At 45.1% G+C, this 15,835-nt stretch overlaps 1 protein-coding gene across 10 annotated transcripts in view; it reads left to right on the top strand.

Moving 5' to 3' along the window:
- agrn (agrin) overlaps positions 1-15,835 on the top strand; it is a 238,124-nt gene that overhangs the window by 180,940 nt on the left and 41,349 nt on the right. For 9 of the 10 annotated variants that reach the window (XM_047599697.1, XM_047599689.1, XM_047599706.1 and 6 more), the window contains 8 exons: positions 2,193-2,335; positions 3,127-3,232; positions 5,584-5,694; positions 6,268-6,432; positions 7,212-7,355; positions 8,601-8,725; positions 8,869-8,974; positions 14,484-14,912. In XM_047599697.1, coding sequence (XP_047455653.1) covers positions 2,193-2,335; positions 3,127-3,232; positions 5,584-5,694; positions 6,268-6,432; positions 7,212-7,355; positions 8,601-8,725; positions 8,869-8,974; positions 14,484-14,912 — 1,329 coding nt within the window. The remainder of the gene's footprint in view (positions 1-2,192; positions 2,336-3,126; positions 3,233-5,583; positions 5,695-6,267; positions 6,433-7,211; positions 7,356-8,600; positions 8,726-8,868; positions 8,975-14,483; positions 14,913-15,835) is intronic. The other variant, XM_047599742.1, reaches the window with a different exon arrangement.

Raw genomic sequence — 15,835 nt, 5'->3', positions numbered from 1 at the left:
ACGCCCTGTCACATCCGTCAAGAGCAGGGTGTGATGGATGGAGAAAAAACAAAGGCAAATTGTGCATCCTTCTGCTAATGCCATTTTCAATCTTTGCCATGGGTCTCGCCGCAATGAGGGAGGATTTGTTTGGACTGATAGATGCCCAGGTTGACCTTTACTCAGGTCATGATATCCAAGGTAACACCCTGGAGCCGCTGATGTTGACATGATCAGTCTGGTCGACCACAAATCTGCAAGCCAGTTATCTTGCCTGTCACACACATTTTCTCATTTATTCCATTTCTTCCTCTCTTTCATTCTTCTCTTTCCTGTTTTCCTTAACACGCAGATGAGCACAGCTTCAACAATAGTATCTTCTGTTATTTCTACTGTCAAATCATCTCCATCGTTCTTGTGCTGTTCACTTCTTTTCTTCACTCTGCCGCTGAATTCGGTCCTATTAATGGAGCTCCCTTGGCTAAATAGACTCAGGCTTCTGACATGATTGAGTAAAAAAGGAACGGACGGGCAGTGCAGAGAGAATAGCTGATGCAGCCATCTTAGCTGAGGATGTATTAATTGAAAGGTTCATAGGCAGCGCGGGTGGTGGGCACATCAAAGAACAGCAGTTAATTAGGACCCCCCTTTGCCTTTCACTTTTATTTATTCTATTCTAATGTCTTTCCTCTTTTATTTATTTATTTATCTTGTCTCTGTTAGGGGGCCTGAGCGGAATATGAATTGGTCCATCCTGCAAATCCCCTTTTACTGTGTCTTGCTGTGCTGGTGTACAGTAAACAGATACATGAGGCCAGCCTTCAGCGCCTTACGTCTTTTTCTCTTTCTGATCCGTCCTGGACTAGACTGGACTCGGCTCACTTCCCATTTTCAGATGTTGTCTCAAGCCAAATGCTACCGACTGCGGCAGTGGGAGTTGAAAGCCATTAGCTTCGTCACAAAATGTTAACTCGGACGATCGATAATTTGCTACGAAGGAATGAAAGGATTAGGGTCGGAGGTTGCGACGCTTTAGACAGAGCGAGTTCTTAACAAGTTCTGATGTTTGTGGGGGATGTGGGCTCTCGAATTCTGCCTGAAGCTCCAGCTACTGTGTTGTAACTGCAGATAATGAAGTGAAGGCTCCCCCAACGTATCAACCACACTCTCACAGGCCATTGCTGATGACCCATATTAAAGAACAGCCACTTCATCTGCCCCTGTGACCTGCTCCATAATCTACTTTAGAAGCTGGGTTATGCTAAGTGACACTCCCATCACATTGATTTCACTATTAGAGGTGGTTCTTGAATACAATGAATTGAATGAGCCCTAAAAGTAGACACAAAGAGGGAGGCACACCTTGATTAGCTAATGTTTTTTGAGTCTTTCAGCTATGCTGGGAGCTTTTAGTTGGGATGCATTCCTATTTTGAATAACAAATTTGTTTCAAATGAACTTTCCGTCAGCCCCCAGGGTACATCTCTCAATCTGACATTCTCTCTATCTGCCGCTTTCATTCCCTGCCTTCATACACGTTCACCTAATCTCCCCCAGGATTTCCACTGTAGATGAAATTTGCAACTTCAAAAGCATTATCCTCCCACTTTCCTTGCTTACACTCTGCAATAGCCATCGAATCAATGTTTTCATGTCCTTCTTGTAAACCTGTAAACTGTTTTGTGAAACTAAGCTGGACCAGAAATTGTCCATGAACATCTGATAGAGCAGTAGTCCTACTAGGATACGATACAGATAAGTAGTCTTCTAAGACAAATGCAAGTGCAGTTAGTTGCGATCTCATATCAGGAGTGCGACACCCATAAAGCAGGGCTTGCCACCAATTCTCTCTTCACACTTGGAGTCCAGAGTTAATGGCTCCCTCCCGTTTTTGTTTTAAAGTTAATTGAAATGAAAAGGATGCCTCACTGGTGCTGCAGAGATGTTTAATTTATTTAGTCAATCACTAACCCTCGCTACAGTTGGTCATTATCTTGTGCTACCAGCAGGCCTTTGGTTCCCTCTCACCGCCACTAGCGCGACGGAAATGTAAATTATCATAACTTTCTGACTCTCTTAAACCAGAAAAGTAGTGTTCGCTTAAAGGGAAATGAAACTACAGCACTCAGAAGATGCACTAATAAAAAAGAATCTCCGTGTGTGTGTATATATGTTTTATTCATGATTTTTGTGTGCTTTTGTTTTGTATGCAGACTGTGGCTCAGGAGGGTCAGGCTCAGGGGTGGAGAGCTGTGAGCAGGACCGCTGTCGTGTTTTTGGTGGCTCATGGGATGAGGACGCAGAGGACGACCGCTGCATCTGTGAATTCAGCTGCCAAAATGTGCTTCACAACCAGGTACAGACGCCTTCAAAAAGGAACCAAATACAGACACGGTTTAGCCCCGTAGTTTATCAGGGATGAGAGTAAAAACAAACAGTCTTTTACCTTCATTTTTGCCTCGTTGTTCAGCATCAAAAACAATCCAGATGATGTCTGTCTTGCTGCAAACAGGAGCTGCTTTTCCTGTGAATTTGATAAAATTAAAAATGAGTAAAAAAGACGTATGTCGGTACAGTTCTGGAAGACTGCTCATTTGGTTATTGGTAAAATTCTGGGATATGATATATCCTTAAAGTGCTGTATTTTGGTAATAAGTCTAAAATATTGTGTCAAGACAAGATATGTATTTGAAAAGAAAAACAATAGGAATGACTCAGTCACTTAAAACTAGCTTTGTTTGGTGGCGCCTTTTTTCCTTGTACTAAGGCTCAGAACTTCCTTTCTGTTCAGTTCATGGATGTCTCTGGGAAACATAAAATGAGGACTACAGTGATGACTACATTGTTACTTGTTCTGAAATAATCCTGCAAGGTTCATCAGTCTTAATCAACAGCTGTTTAGTCAGATGACTTACATACACAACCGACTGGGCCAAGTTCTTCATGACTGCACAAACTCCAGTGATGAAGGTTGTGAGATCACTGAGAACTCCCTCATAAACCTGCAACTGGACCTTTATTTGAGATATTTTCAACGTATTTGTCAGGGTTCGATAGTGAACAAATGGAACTGAGCAACAGAGCCTAGGGTTAAACTACACCCTGTGTAATTCTAATTCTCATGTGTCTTTTTTTTGTAATTTGTAGGTTTGTGGCTCAGATGGAAAAACGTACAGCAGCGAGTGTGAGCTGAAGAAGGCCAGATGTGAGAAACAAGAGCACTTGTTGATTCAGAATCAGGGACCTTGTGCAGGTCGGTACATTACACCACTCAGAGTTAATGTCATTACAGAGCGCAGGAGCACCCTCATCAAGACTCATTGTCTCAGACATCTCATTTCTCCTCTCATTTCATCCATTGATGGGGTAGTAATTGGTGGAATAGAATCCTGACAGCACTTCTGTTGTCTCTATCCAAGCCAACCATTGTAGCCATGAGCAAATGAAATGATGAAATGAGGTCGGTGTTAAATACGATGTGTGTATTTGCGTAATTTGCTCGGGGAAATTTGACTCAACTGACCGCTCCTCTGGGGCCAGCGTTAGAGGTCTTTCTCACGGACTCATGTATGGACTGAGTTGATAGCAGTAATGAATCACTTTTTCCACTCTGACAATCTGACAGTTTAAGCCATTAAACTTGCTCACAAGCTTGCCTCTTAACCCCGAGGACACCACTTTGCCTAAACACACTTTAATATAAACACCTCTCTTGGCATGTAATGAGTGGCATTTATCAGTCAGAATAGTTGCTAGATTGGTGGCTAAGCAGCAAACGTTGACCACCATAAATGAAGAGCTTTTGCTAGCACAGGCCAGGGAGCAGAGCAAAACGCACTTAAGGGATTTTGTGTGATCATTCCAGCCTGTTTGATTCCCCAAGAGAGGAGGGTGGAGAGTGCTGAAGAGAAGGAGGGAGTAGCCAGTGTTTTCACACACACCCCTGCAGATTCTTCTCCTGCCTAAGCTGGCCTCCTTGGGCATTGACTGTCACACTTCTCCACCATCCATGGATAATCAATCCTTTTTGAAGAGCCCTCTATGGGTATGGGACCTCTGGGGTCTCCTCTCCTATTGGCTAATGGAAAAACTCAGATCCTGGAGAATTATTTCACTCCCCTCCACATTAGCTGTGTTAGGAGAAACTTCATTTGACCTCCTGAAACTTATAAAAACACACCAGCTCTCACTATTGAAGCATAAAAGAAACCTTGTTTTTTTTTTTTTTTTTTTTTTTTGAGGTTCAACAATGTCAACTCTTGTCATCGGCTGCATCCACATTTGTAAAGTCTGCCTCACATTGTATCTGAGGTGATTCTTAGTTTTCTACAGACTTAAATCTGGATCAGGGATTTCAATATAATCCAATGAAGTATTTATTGGTTTACTAGGCACTGCATTACCCTTGCAGGAATATAAAAGTCTAGCTTCAATCATTGCAGCGGAGAAGGCACAGCAGCAGACCTTGAAAACATGAGGGTAATACAGCACATCTCACAGTGAGCTGCGTTGTGCCGGACAATGGCCACTGAAGAGGAAAAACCCTTGAAGGGTGGAAGAACATATGAAATTAAAAGTTCTCCTTGTCCTAATAGGCTCAGTACAGATAGCTGAATGGAGCGCTGGAAAGTGGCAAGTTAAATGAACTGTGTCCAAAGCCCATCTCTGGAGTGGGAAAGCACTGGAAAAAGAGCGAGCCGAGTCATCACCATTAGGCTGAGGCTCATATCCACACCAGTAACAGTGTGATTTATGGCTCCCGTATCTCCAGCCTCCAAACTCCAAATGAGCAACACAAGAAAGTGAGATGGGGAGGGGAATAGAGAGAGGGAAAAAGGAGGGAGCAGTTTCTCTTTTCATTCTACAACTTTACTTTCTACTCCAAAGCCTGGCCACTATTTGAACAATGATATTTGTGCTTCAGCCATTAAACAAGCCTCCCTTTCCTCCCACTGTATTTTGTTGTTCGCTCCCAGTTTCTGGAGAAGTGCCAGGTTTGGGAACACATTTGTTTTTTATTTTGTTGAATGCAGCTCTGTGTTCGTTGCTGCCACGCTCGTTTGACGGCTCGTGCATCCTTAGACAAAGGAGCTCTCCATGCACCGTGCTCAGGCAGAAACTGCCTGGCACATTCCTTCACATTATGCAGCAGGCTTGTTTTGCTTGTATTTATTTATTTTTTTTAAGGGAGGTTGTAGGGCGGCAGTGCAATTTCGTAATATTAGACAAGAACAAATGACGAGAACATGCCTCCTAGTAGGTGGTAAATGTCAGCAGCCGCACATTCACCAGAAATGCCATTGTTTGTTTTCACTAGAGGTAATGGCGTCATTTTCCCCCTGATTTTGAGCCATTGTGGAGAAACAAGCAAATAGAATTGTTATCTTGAAGCTGGCTGCCAGCCTCTCCACCTCTGCCCCTGAAGCCAATCTCATTGTTGGCAAAAAGTTACATGTTGCTCAGAGATTGTGTTGTCTAATGCCTACCCTTCCCCACCAAACTCCAGCCCACAGTAATTACTAAAATGCTGGTGCTCTCTTTTCTCTCCTTTTGCCATCTTCCATCCTCCCTCCCTTGTTCGTCCCACTTCGCCGACGACTTCAGCCGTACTGCCGCCTGAGCCGACAGTACCCCAGCACTGCAGCCTTTCCGTGTACGGCTGCTGCTCCGACAATATTACGGCTGCATTAGGAGTTGGACTGGCTGGATGCCCCAGTAAGTCCTGCTCTGTGTCCCACTTTGACCCTTCATATGTCCTGACTTTGTTGTGTGCACTGAAAAAAGTGAGAAAGCTCTGTAGATACTATCAGACTACTGTAGCATATGGGACTTATTGCCCTTGACCACAATTACAGCACTAAAGTTGCAGAGATGAAAATGTTTCATCTTAATCCAAGGAATAATTATGGTAATGCTGCAGTGCATCAGATGAAGAATCTCTACAATCTTGACAAATGATAGCACACAGATGGAAGAGAAAATGCTGCATCAAGCTGTTAGCCAGGGGATACTGTATGGATGGAGAAAATGCAGACTTAGAGATAAGGATATACTGAGGTTTAGGAAAGAGGAAATCACCTAAGTACACTTCATCCACCTTTTTGTTTGTGGAATAGGGCTTACCCAGCCATTTGAGTTTAGCATAAATCTTTAACACTGAATTTTCCTCGTCGTAAGCAGTATCTAACTTCCTGCAGTTACGACGTTTGGGTCAAGGATAGAAAAGCACAAATCAAGGCTCCTGTGTGGCACAGAAGAAGTTAAAACCTGTTTTGTTGTTTTCCTCAGATACCTGTCAGTGTAATGTCTATGGCTCCTACAAGGGAACATGTGACCCTGCCACTGGTCAGTGCTCCTGTAAGCCAGGTGTAGGGGGGCAGAAATGTGACCGCTGCGAGCCGGGCTTCTGGAATTTCCGTGGCATCGTGACAGAGAACATGAGCGGCTGCACACGTAAGGAATCGCTTCTATGTCACAGAGCAAATGCCAGTGTTGAGTGAGATTTATTTGGTAATTAGAAAAAAAAGAGATTATGTTATAGTTACTCTACTTAATCCATAGACGCCTCTGTGGACAGCTGCCACCTGAACAACTGCCATTCAGCTACTGTATTATCAATTGATGCCTTCGTTTTACCATATCCTGTAGCCCTGTCAAAACTGTACTGAATGAACTGCTCTCATTTGTATTCAAGTAAAGAACTGGGTCAAGACCCCTTGTTTGTCCTGGTGTAATGCAATATGGCGACTAGCTCGTATCCTGCCGCTGAGGTATCATAGGACATGCGCTCCCTAAGCCACAGAGCATTTTCAGTCAACAGCAGGGATCTGGCAAGTGTCTCACCCGTGGCCTGACCCTAACAAAGTTTACCCAAAGCAAGCAGGCAGAACACCGCACGACAATACGCTGTTCAGCAGGAGAGGTGGAGGAAAAAAAACACACATCATTGATTCCAGGAACATGATGAGGTTGATGTCCTTCCCTAGGGTTTTTTCTGTTCCGTGCTCATCCTCCTCCTCTCTCTGTCACCCCTAAGGCTGGGTGAACCATCCCTAACCCTTGAGTCTAACATATATCTCAAGAGAAGCAGAGAGGCTAATGTTGCTTCAAACATACTTTCTCCACTATAGAAACCAAGCAATTCATATCCCTCTTCCTGTCATCATCCCTAATTGACTGGCTTTTCTCATCAATCTTTCTCTTCCCTTTTACCTCTTACCTCACCACGGCAGCATGTAACTGCGACGCCACAGGCTCAGTCCGGGATGATTGCGAGCAGATGTCGGGTCTGTGCTCCTGCAAGACAGGAGTGAAGGGCATGAAGTGCAACGTGTGTCCAGATGGAAGCAAGATGGGCATGAATGGCTGCGACAAAGGTAATGAGAGAGAGTACCAAGGCAGATGGGGGCAGCATTAATAAAAGCAGCACAAAGCCATTTTTCTCTTTTGTCCATGTCTCTCTACATCATTTGAAAGAGGTTTTTGAGTCACTTATCTGATTTGTGAATCAGCAGCTGCTTCTTTTTTTTTTCATCTGCTCTTGACATCCATCAGGTTTATTGGCAGAGTGGCTCCAAGATAGTTAATCAATAGTGATTAGGAAAATACGGAGCGTAGAAATGGCATGTGCTTGACAAACTGCCCACTGATATTTTATTTCCTCACCATCATACTCCATCCTGGATGATTCGCAGTGTATGTTTATATCCCTGTATAAATACTATTGATTACTTTTGATTAATAATGGAAACAGCCCCTGTGATTGCACAAGCTAAAAAGCCAGTTGAAGTAAAGGTTAGTTCCTGCTGTGGGGGCCTGCAGCTCCTTGATTAAGATGCACTATCAGATATCGACTGGAAGTCAAATGCTTAATGAAGCCAGCAGTCCCGGCACAGTAGTGGAGCACCCTGCCACCCCTGGCTAGAAAAAAGACAAGGTACTTAGAGGGTGCCGCACATAAAAGCAGGAGCCAAAGGGAGGGCGCCTCCAAGCCTTCTGATGTTCCAACAATGCAAAGGCCCCACACTTACAGTGTGGCGGGTGGATGATGGCTCCTGGGTTGCAGCTCCTGCTGTGGCAACTTCAATGCTTCAAACGAGCTTTAGGGGTGAAATGTGGAGCCAAAATATCCTGAGTGCACACCTTTGTACAATTCTAGAGATACAGTTTTTTGCTGTTGTAAAGCAGTTTATAGAAATGCTGCCGTCTGTGAAACTGTATAATTTGCACTTTTTGATATAAAGAAATTTGTGATGGCATTAAGGCTGTACTGTGGTTGCAAAAGTACTCAGAGACACTTAGAAGAGAAAGATTTACACAACAGCATTTTATAGTCAACCAGACTGGGACAAGTGGTGTCACGGGGTGTTTGCTCTGTGCTGAGAGGGTGATGGAAATAACGTGAACGAAGTTGTACTGTGAACCTTTGTGTGCCTCGACTTCTCCTTCACAAGTATTACCCTGAGTACTAGCACTAAGGCAAGCATTATCTCATAACGTGTCTCATGCGGCTGCAAATAGAACTTCAGTTTGCCATTTTGCAAATTTCATAAAGTAGCTTTACCCCGTTGCTATAAATGATTGTGGAACTGTGGAATGCTAACAATTCAAACTTTCCACAGGTCCCGAAGCTCCCACTTCATGTGAAGAGTTACTGTGCAGTTTTGGAGCCACTTGCATTGAGGAGAACGGCCAAGCCCACTGTGAATGCCCCTCACCTGACTGCGACATCAAAAACAAAACCAAGGTGGGTCTGTAAAACCTGACTTGTGTGATCCCCAAGTTTTCTACTTCACAAACACATCGTTTTCATCGTTTTCATCGTTTTTTAGTAGAGAGTTAACATGTGCTACCGTCTCCCACCTCTCCATCTCTGTCAATGTGGAGCAGGTGTGCGGCTCAGATGGGGTGACCTATGCCGACCAGTGCCAGCTGAGGACCATAGCCTGTAGGCAAGACAAGGACATCACGGTGCAGTACCCTGGCCAGTGCACAGGTGAGCCCTGTTGAAGCCTCCATGAATCACTTGTACCGCGGATGGCCAACTGTTGTCAGTCGCCAATCAAAAGATAATGAGCGGCGCCTTGGGCTCAAATTATCCCTCTCCTGCTGTTTTCCCTCTTATCCATCTCTCTGTCTCAGAAAGCAAAGTCACAGCATCCTGAATGTAAATTAGATTTGAGATGTGTGTGTGTACAGGAAAGTACCTGCACCTAGAATCATTCTGAGTAGTGAGGCTTATTCGTTTGTGGTTCTCGTTTCTAAACAGGTTTCTAGTAAATATATAGTACACAGAGTAAGCAGGTTCATGCCACCAGGTGGATGCACAATGCACAATGAAGATGCTGATATTAAAAAACCAAACACCCTGGGCTTGACTGTAGCCTTGCAATCCCGCAGTATAGCAATGACACTTCTTCTCTGCTTTCTCACCTCTCATTTGGGATTTGGCTTCATCCTCAAACCCCCTGCTGGGGAATGCGTCATTCCCTTCGCAGCTTTGTGCTGCCAGGAACACAATGCTGCTGGAGTAAGATTGCATATGTAGAGTATAATCGTAGAGAGGGAAAGGTACAGCTCTTGCCCCTTGGTCCAGATGCTGATGGACACCGTTTGGATTGGTGTAATAGGTGCTGGGACACGTGCCAAGGCCACAGCTTTCATGTACAGTGAAGTTGTCGCGCTGGCTGCCAGCTTGCATCACAACAGGGTTCTAGAGATGCTGCCGGCAAGCACAGTGGGCAACAGGACTGCCAGCTGTGTAGTTGTGGCCATGAGCCACTGACAGGTGTCGAAGACTTTTAGATAGAAAATTGTCCATTCACCTCATCGCTTAGCGGGCATGGATCAAGTGACCAAACACTGACTGGTGCCTTTCATCCATTTACCTTGAGTGGTCCTCTAAGGCACAAAATTGAGGAGGTAAGGCTGTTTACATAGTCTGTATTGAACAGCAGTTACAGGTACAGAATGAAAGAATAAAAATATGCTCAGCGAGAGATCAACAAAGCTTTGATAACTCCCTGAACATCTGGTGATTACAAATTCAGTGCCGTGGGTTACCAGCGAAAGGAGCCAGAATCCAGACTGGTTCCACATTCCTCTGTTGCTTGGCAATAGAAATGTGGGTTGTGTGTAATCCCTCACCTAGCATTGCTGCTCACAGAAGGCAAGAAGACGCCTCGCAGCGGACTCTTTCTCTATCAGACCCTCAGGGGAGGAACAGACAGCCGAGCGCTCGGGCCCACCGACAGCCACAGAGGATCTTTTAATTTCTTCTCCCGGATGCGGTCGCTCCGCGGGTAGCTGTTCTGTCGCTGCTGTCGACTCGGGGGTTAGATCTCGAGCTCATTTCACGTGTGGCTGGGTGCGAATTAGCATTTGCTCTGCCTCCACCCCTCACCATGCTGAAGCCTTGCCTGCCCTCCCTCCCGCTGTTTACATGCAATGCTTCCAGACGCCCGGCCTCAGCGCTGTGGCATGCTAATGCTCACCGAGCTGCTATGTGGTTTGACAAGAGCGCAATGCCAAGGGCTTATATAAATGAGTGAATATTGATCTTTTTTGACATCATTGATCTGTTGCAACTTTTTATTACACCGCAGAGTATGACTAGTATCACGCAGTCTGCCACTAATGGGCAGGCTGAGAAAAGAAATCACAGCCCTGCAGAAAAAGCTCCTCAAATCTTTCTGCTTGTGATAGAGAACTTGGTGCAAACTGCGATGTTGCCCAGTGCATTCTGAACCCTCTGAGCAGCCACAGTGTGTAGGGAGGAGTCGTCCTAGTGTCTCTGCTGTATGTCGGCAAAAGATGAAGGAATAACTGAGAAATCCAGCGAGAGATAGTGTACCAAGCACCAGAGGGAGAGCATTTGTACCGATGAGCAAATGCTGGCACTGGGAGAAAATGACCACCATGTTGGCAATGACCTGCCTCTCCCATATGGTGTTATCACCTGTAGGTTCGCAGCAAATTGGCAATGAATGCCAGCATATGGCACAGGCAGCCCTCTGCCGGCGTATTAGTCAGGCTTATCTTGCCTTCTCCACGTCCAGCGATTTTCTCCCATTATTCTATCCCTTATTGTGTTCGCCTTACCGTACTCTCCTACTGCTGCTTTGTTAGCATGTTTTTTTCTGCCTAATTTAAACAGTTTGTCCAGATCACTTCTTCTTCTTCTTGCCTCTTTCTGTGGTTCTCTCGCCTTCCCTCTCTGATCTGCTATATCCACAGCCCTCCTCCTCACTGAGAGCATCTGACACCACAAACTATTTTAACAACCACTTTTCAACTTCAACTACACGACTGAGGTGAACCGATATGACAATGATTTCTTTTCCCTCGCCCATTGACATTACTGTCCTTTGCTTTACTGCCTGGAAAAAAGGCAAAAAATGCAAATAGTGTTAAACCTGATTAAGAGACACATCAGATCCTGCCAGTCTTTCTTTGCTCTTTCAAACATGAGTTCTTTTCATTCCTTATCCCACGCCACAGAGCCTGCCACTCAAGATATGCACACGCACTCAAACACACTTCAGGTCCTTTCCAGGAGCAAGCGTCTTGACGCTAAGCTTGGCACCTGACTGACAGGTGTAGCCAAGAGGAAAGACAATGCTTGCCACCGTTCCTGGCGATAGCATCACTCCTCTGTGCACTCTGCTGCCATTCTCTCCATATACAAATATCTTCTGAGTTTTAAGCTGACACTCTGTGTGTCTCCCAGGCTTTCTGCAGTCTCAGTAGGTATCACATTTCACACCTCGGTGAATAATTGCAGATAAAAAGGCGATTATAGCAATGTAATTAAGTCCTACACATAATGTGTATCCCCAAATCCCTGTGAGGCTCAAATCTATGGTAAGGTTTTTTTCTTTTGTTCATTTTACCCTCATGGGACATAAAGAAATACAAGAAAAAACGGCAATATTGTCACGCCTGCTTGCCTGGGTTAAATGTAAACTGCTCAGATACGTACCATCTCTCTGCCAGCTCACTTGCCCCCTCAGGAGTTTTTGTCGTATTTATCGCCGACAGTTTGTCCTCTTGCACCAGAGCTTTTTGCATTGGTAATGACGGTATCTTTGCTGTGAGAGGCTCTTCTCTCTCACTTATCTGAAGCGTTTTTTGGTGTGTGCGTCTGTTGACATCGGTGTGTTTGTGGTGGCGTTGACGGATGCTCATGCTCTCCGCAAGCAGCAGCGTGCTGTCTTTGAAGCCAGAGTTAAAGCTGGCTTCTTCTTTTTTTCTGCCCCATTTCTATCAATCATTCATCACCGGAGGCACTGGCTGTTAGTGATTAAAGCTTTGCTACTGGAGGGCAGCGTGTGAATATGGATATATAATTCATAGGCGCTGGCACAGCATGCACACAAACACAAGCAAGAATATGCACACTATACATTGCATTGACACCAACTGGAGAAACTCATTTGTTGGTTGAACACATACAGTGGGGGAAATAAGTATTTGATCCCCTGCTGAATTTGTAAGTTTGCCCACTTCCATAGAAATGATCAGACTCTGGTTTTTATGGTTGTTTACTGGTTATGGGTATAGACAGAATATCAATCGAAAATGCATAAAAAACACACAATCTAAAAGTTATAAATTGTTATGTATTTTATTAAGGGAAATAAGTATTTGATCCCCAAGCACAACACAAGTCAGTACTTTGTAGCGAAACCTTTGTTGGCAAGCACAGCGATGAGACGTTTCTTGTAGTTGGTTACCAGGTTTGCACACAGCGCAGGAGGGATTTTGGCCCATTCATCTTTACAGACAGTCTCTAAATCCTTCAAGTTTCTTGGCTGCCTCTTGGAAACTCGGAGCTTCAGCTCCCTCCACAGGTTTTCGATCGGGTTAAGGTCTGGAGACTGACTAGGCCACTCCATGACCTTAATATGCTTCTTCTTGAGCCACTCCTTTGTTGTCCTGGCAGTATGTTTTGGGTCATTGTCATGTTGGAAAACCCACCCACGAGGCATCTTCAGTGTTCTTGCTGAGGAAAGAAGGTTTTTGTCCAAGATGTTACAGTACATGGCTGCATTCATTGGCCCCATAATGCGGTGAAGTTGCCCTGTACCCTTTGCTGAAAAACAGCCCCAAAACATGATGTTTCCACCTCCATGCTTAACCGTGGGTATGGTGTTCTTTGGGTCATACTCACGTTTTTTCATCCTCCAAACACGGCGGGTCGAGTTAATGCCAAATAGCTCAACTTTGGTTTCGTCAGACCACAGCACTTTCTCCCAAGCCTTCTCTGAGTCATTTAGATGTTCACTGGCAAACTTAAGGCGGGCCTGTACATGTGCCTTCTTGAGCAGGGGGACCTTGCGGGCACTGCAAGAGTTCAATCCATAACGGCGCAGTGTGTTGCCAACTGTTTTCTTGGTGACGGAGGTCCCAACTGCTTCCAGATCATTAACAAGCTCCTGCCGTGTTGTTTTAGGCTGCTCCCTCACCTTTCTCATCATCATCCTCACTCCATGAGGCAAGATTTTGCGGGGAGCTCCAGACCGAGGACAGTTGATGGTCCTTTTATGGGTCTTCCACTTGCGAATAATGGCACCAATAGTTGTCACCTTCTCACCAAGCCTTTTGCTGATGGTTTTGTAACCTATACCAGCCTTGTGCAGGTCTACAATCTTGTCCCTGACATCTTTTGACAGCTCTTTGGTCTTGCCCATGGTGCTGTAGAAGTTGGAATGTAAGAAACTGATTCTTAGAGAAGGTGTGCTTTATATACATGACGAGTTAAGATCAGGAGTATTGGTAATTAGTTGACTGAGCACAGCTGTGTGCCACATGCGCACCAGCCAATCTGTAGGAGCCTGAATTCTAAGTGAATTGTTGGGGATCAAATACTTATTTCCCTTAATAAAATACATAACAATTTATAACTTTTAGATTGTGTGTTTTTTATGCATTTTCGATTGATATTCTGTCTATACCCATAACCAGTAAACAACCATAAAAACCAGAGTCTGATCATTTCTATGGAAGTGGGCAAACTTACAAATTCAGCAGGGGATCAAATACTTATTTCCCCCACTGTACATATACATCTGAATGTAGTGTGTCATCTGTTGGCATATTCCATACTCACTCCAAAGATTAGAAAAATAACGATTCCCAGCATCTCATCCATTGCAGGGTTTTTAATCAGTGGTTGCTTTTTCAAACTGGAGTCTGCATATGTGTCTGGTGTATCATTATTTTAATGTAATTTCATAATGACAATGTTGATCATCAGGGAGATGGGTTAGATGATTAAAAGCAATAATCATTCATTAAATGCAGAGGTAAAAAGTTATTGTCAGCAGTAGGTTGTAATAATCATTAAGTGGTTTTGTTATGCTTTGTTGGCTAATGATGTTTTCATTTCCTTTGGTGTGATATCTGTGGTTGTGCCGGGTTGAGTTAGGTGAAGCAAAATCAGACATTTCCATCTTTGCTCAGTCATTCATCCATTCCTTGCTTCCTCCCCTTCCCTCCACCAGAAACCATCACCGAGCCAGCAGAACGACCCACCCCCAACCCCCCTACCACCACCGCCAGCTCAGCTGCTGTCGCCACCATCACCACCCCTGTCCCCCACGATTCAAACATGGTGTTGGGCATCCCGCCTCCGAGGACAGTTGAGACAGAGACCACCCAGCAGCCTCCGGCCACCACCCCCTTGTCCACCCCAACCCGCAACCGTGCCCGATCAGACCACCACCACTCCACTCATAACCAGCCCACCAGGCCTGCCCCCACCACCCCATCTTCTCGCAGCAGCCCAGCCCCACCCACAGTCCCCACCACAGCCCATTTCGATGGCTCCGGCAGCGGGGAGCCAAGCGGTGACGAACCCGAAGAAGGGGAGCAGGAAGATGAAGCTGGTAGTGGCGTCCCATCGGAGGCCAGTGGGGCGGAGGAGCCTGTCGGTAAATCCCTGCTCTTTCACTGCATTATCCATAAAACTATGAGGGATGTGTGGGAGGGTCTTTCATGAAGAAGGGGTTGGACACACTCATTGTCTCCTCTTAGCTGACATCATAACGCATTCATGCCATCATCTGTTAATTGAAAATGAAATTGCAGGCTTATGTATTTGTATGCAAATTGCTTTTGAGAAGACAAATGTCAAAGGCAGGCAGGCAGGGAAGAGAAATGTATGTAAACAGATGCTGCCGGAGTCATTTCCACTTGATATACACAAGATATATATCTCAATTTCAGACTGAAAGGAATGTATTTGCATGGTTCGCTGTTGCTACATCACCCATGCGTTTTTTCTCCCATTCCACCAGAGCTCCCGTTCTCAACACGTAGCTAAACAAACCCGAGTTCTGTAAAATACACTCGCGCCAGGCCAGATAGATGAGACCGTTGGTCCGCATCTGAGGATCTCTGAAGCCTGACTTGACAGGCTGATGTGACTGAGAGGTTGAGGTGCGAGTGTGTGTGTCACATGACTAGCCTTAAATCTTTCTCGACATGCCCTCCTGACTGTAACAGTCGGCTGCAGTTAAGGGGCCTCCGCTCGGACAACAAGGGACGACTGAAACTTTTCAATCAGGCTTTTTTTTTTTTTTTTTGATGTTGCCCTCGATCCATCCAACTTTCCTGACAGCTTGCAGTAAAAGGATAGGACTGATGAAACAGTGTAGCCCCAATATGCTCTTTCTCGTCTTTTCGTCCCCCTCATCCTCCTCCCATTTTGCTCCCTCTCCCTTGAGTTTTAGATTTATTCTCCTGTCAGTGGCTGACCAGAGTGCTCTGTGACGCGAGGAGCATGTAGCCTGTCTGCGAAGGAGAACCAGTGCCTTTTAACTGTGTGTAGATGTGTGTGGGAATGAATGTTTAA

The sequence above is a fragment of the Mugil cephalus genome, chromosome 1 (assembly GCF_022458985.1).
Source record: "Mugil cephalus isolate CIBA_MC_2020 chromosome 1, CIBA_Mcephalus_1.1, whole genome shotgun sequence".
Lineage (NCBI taxonomy): Eukaryota > Metazoa > Chordata > Actinopteri > Mugiliformes > Mugilidae > Mugil > Mugil cephalus.
The sequence above is the reverse complement of the archived record's forward strand: the minus strand, read 5'-3'. Positions and strand labels throughout refer to the sequence as shown.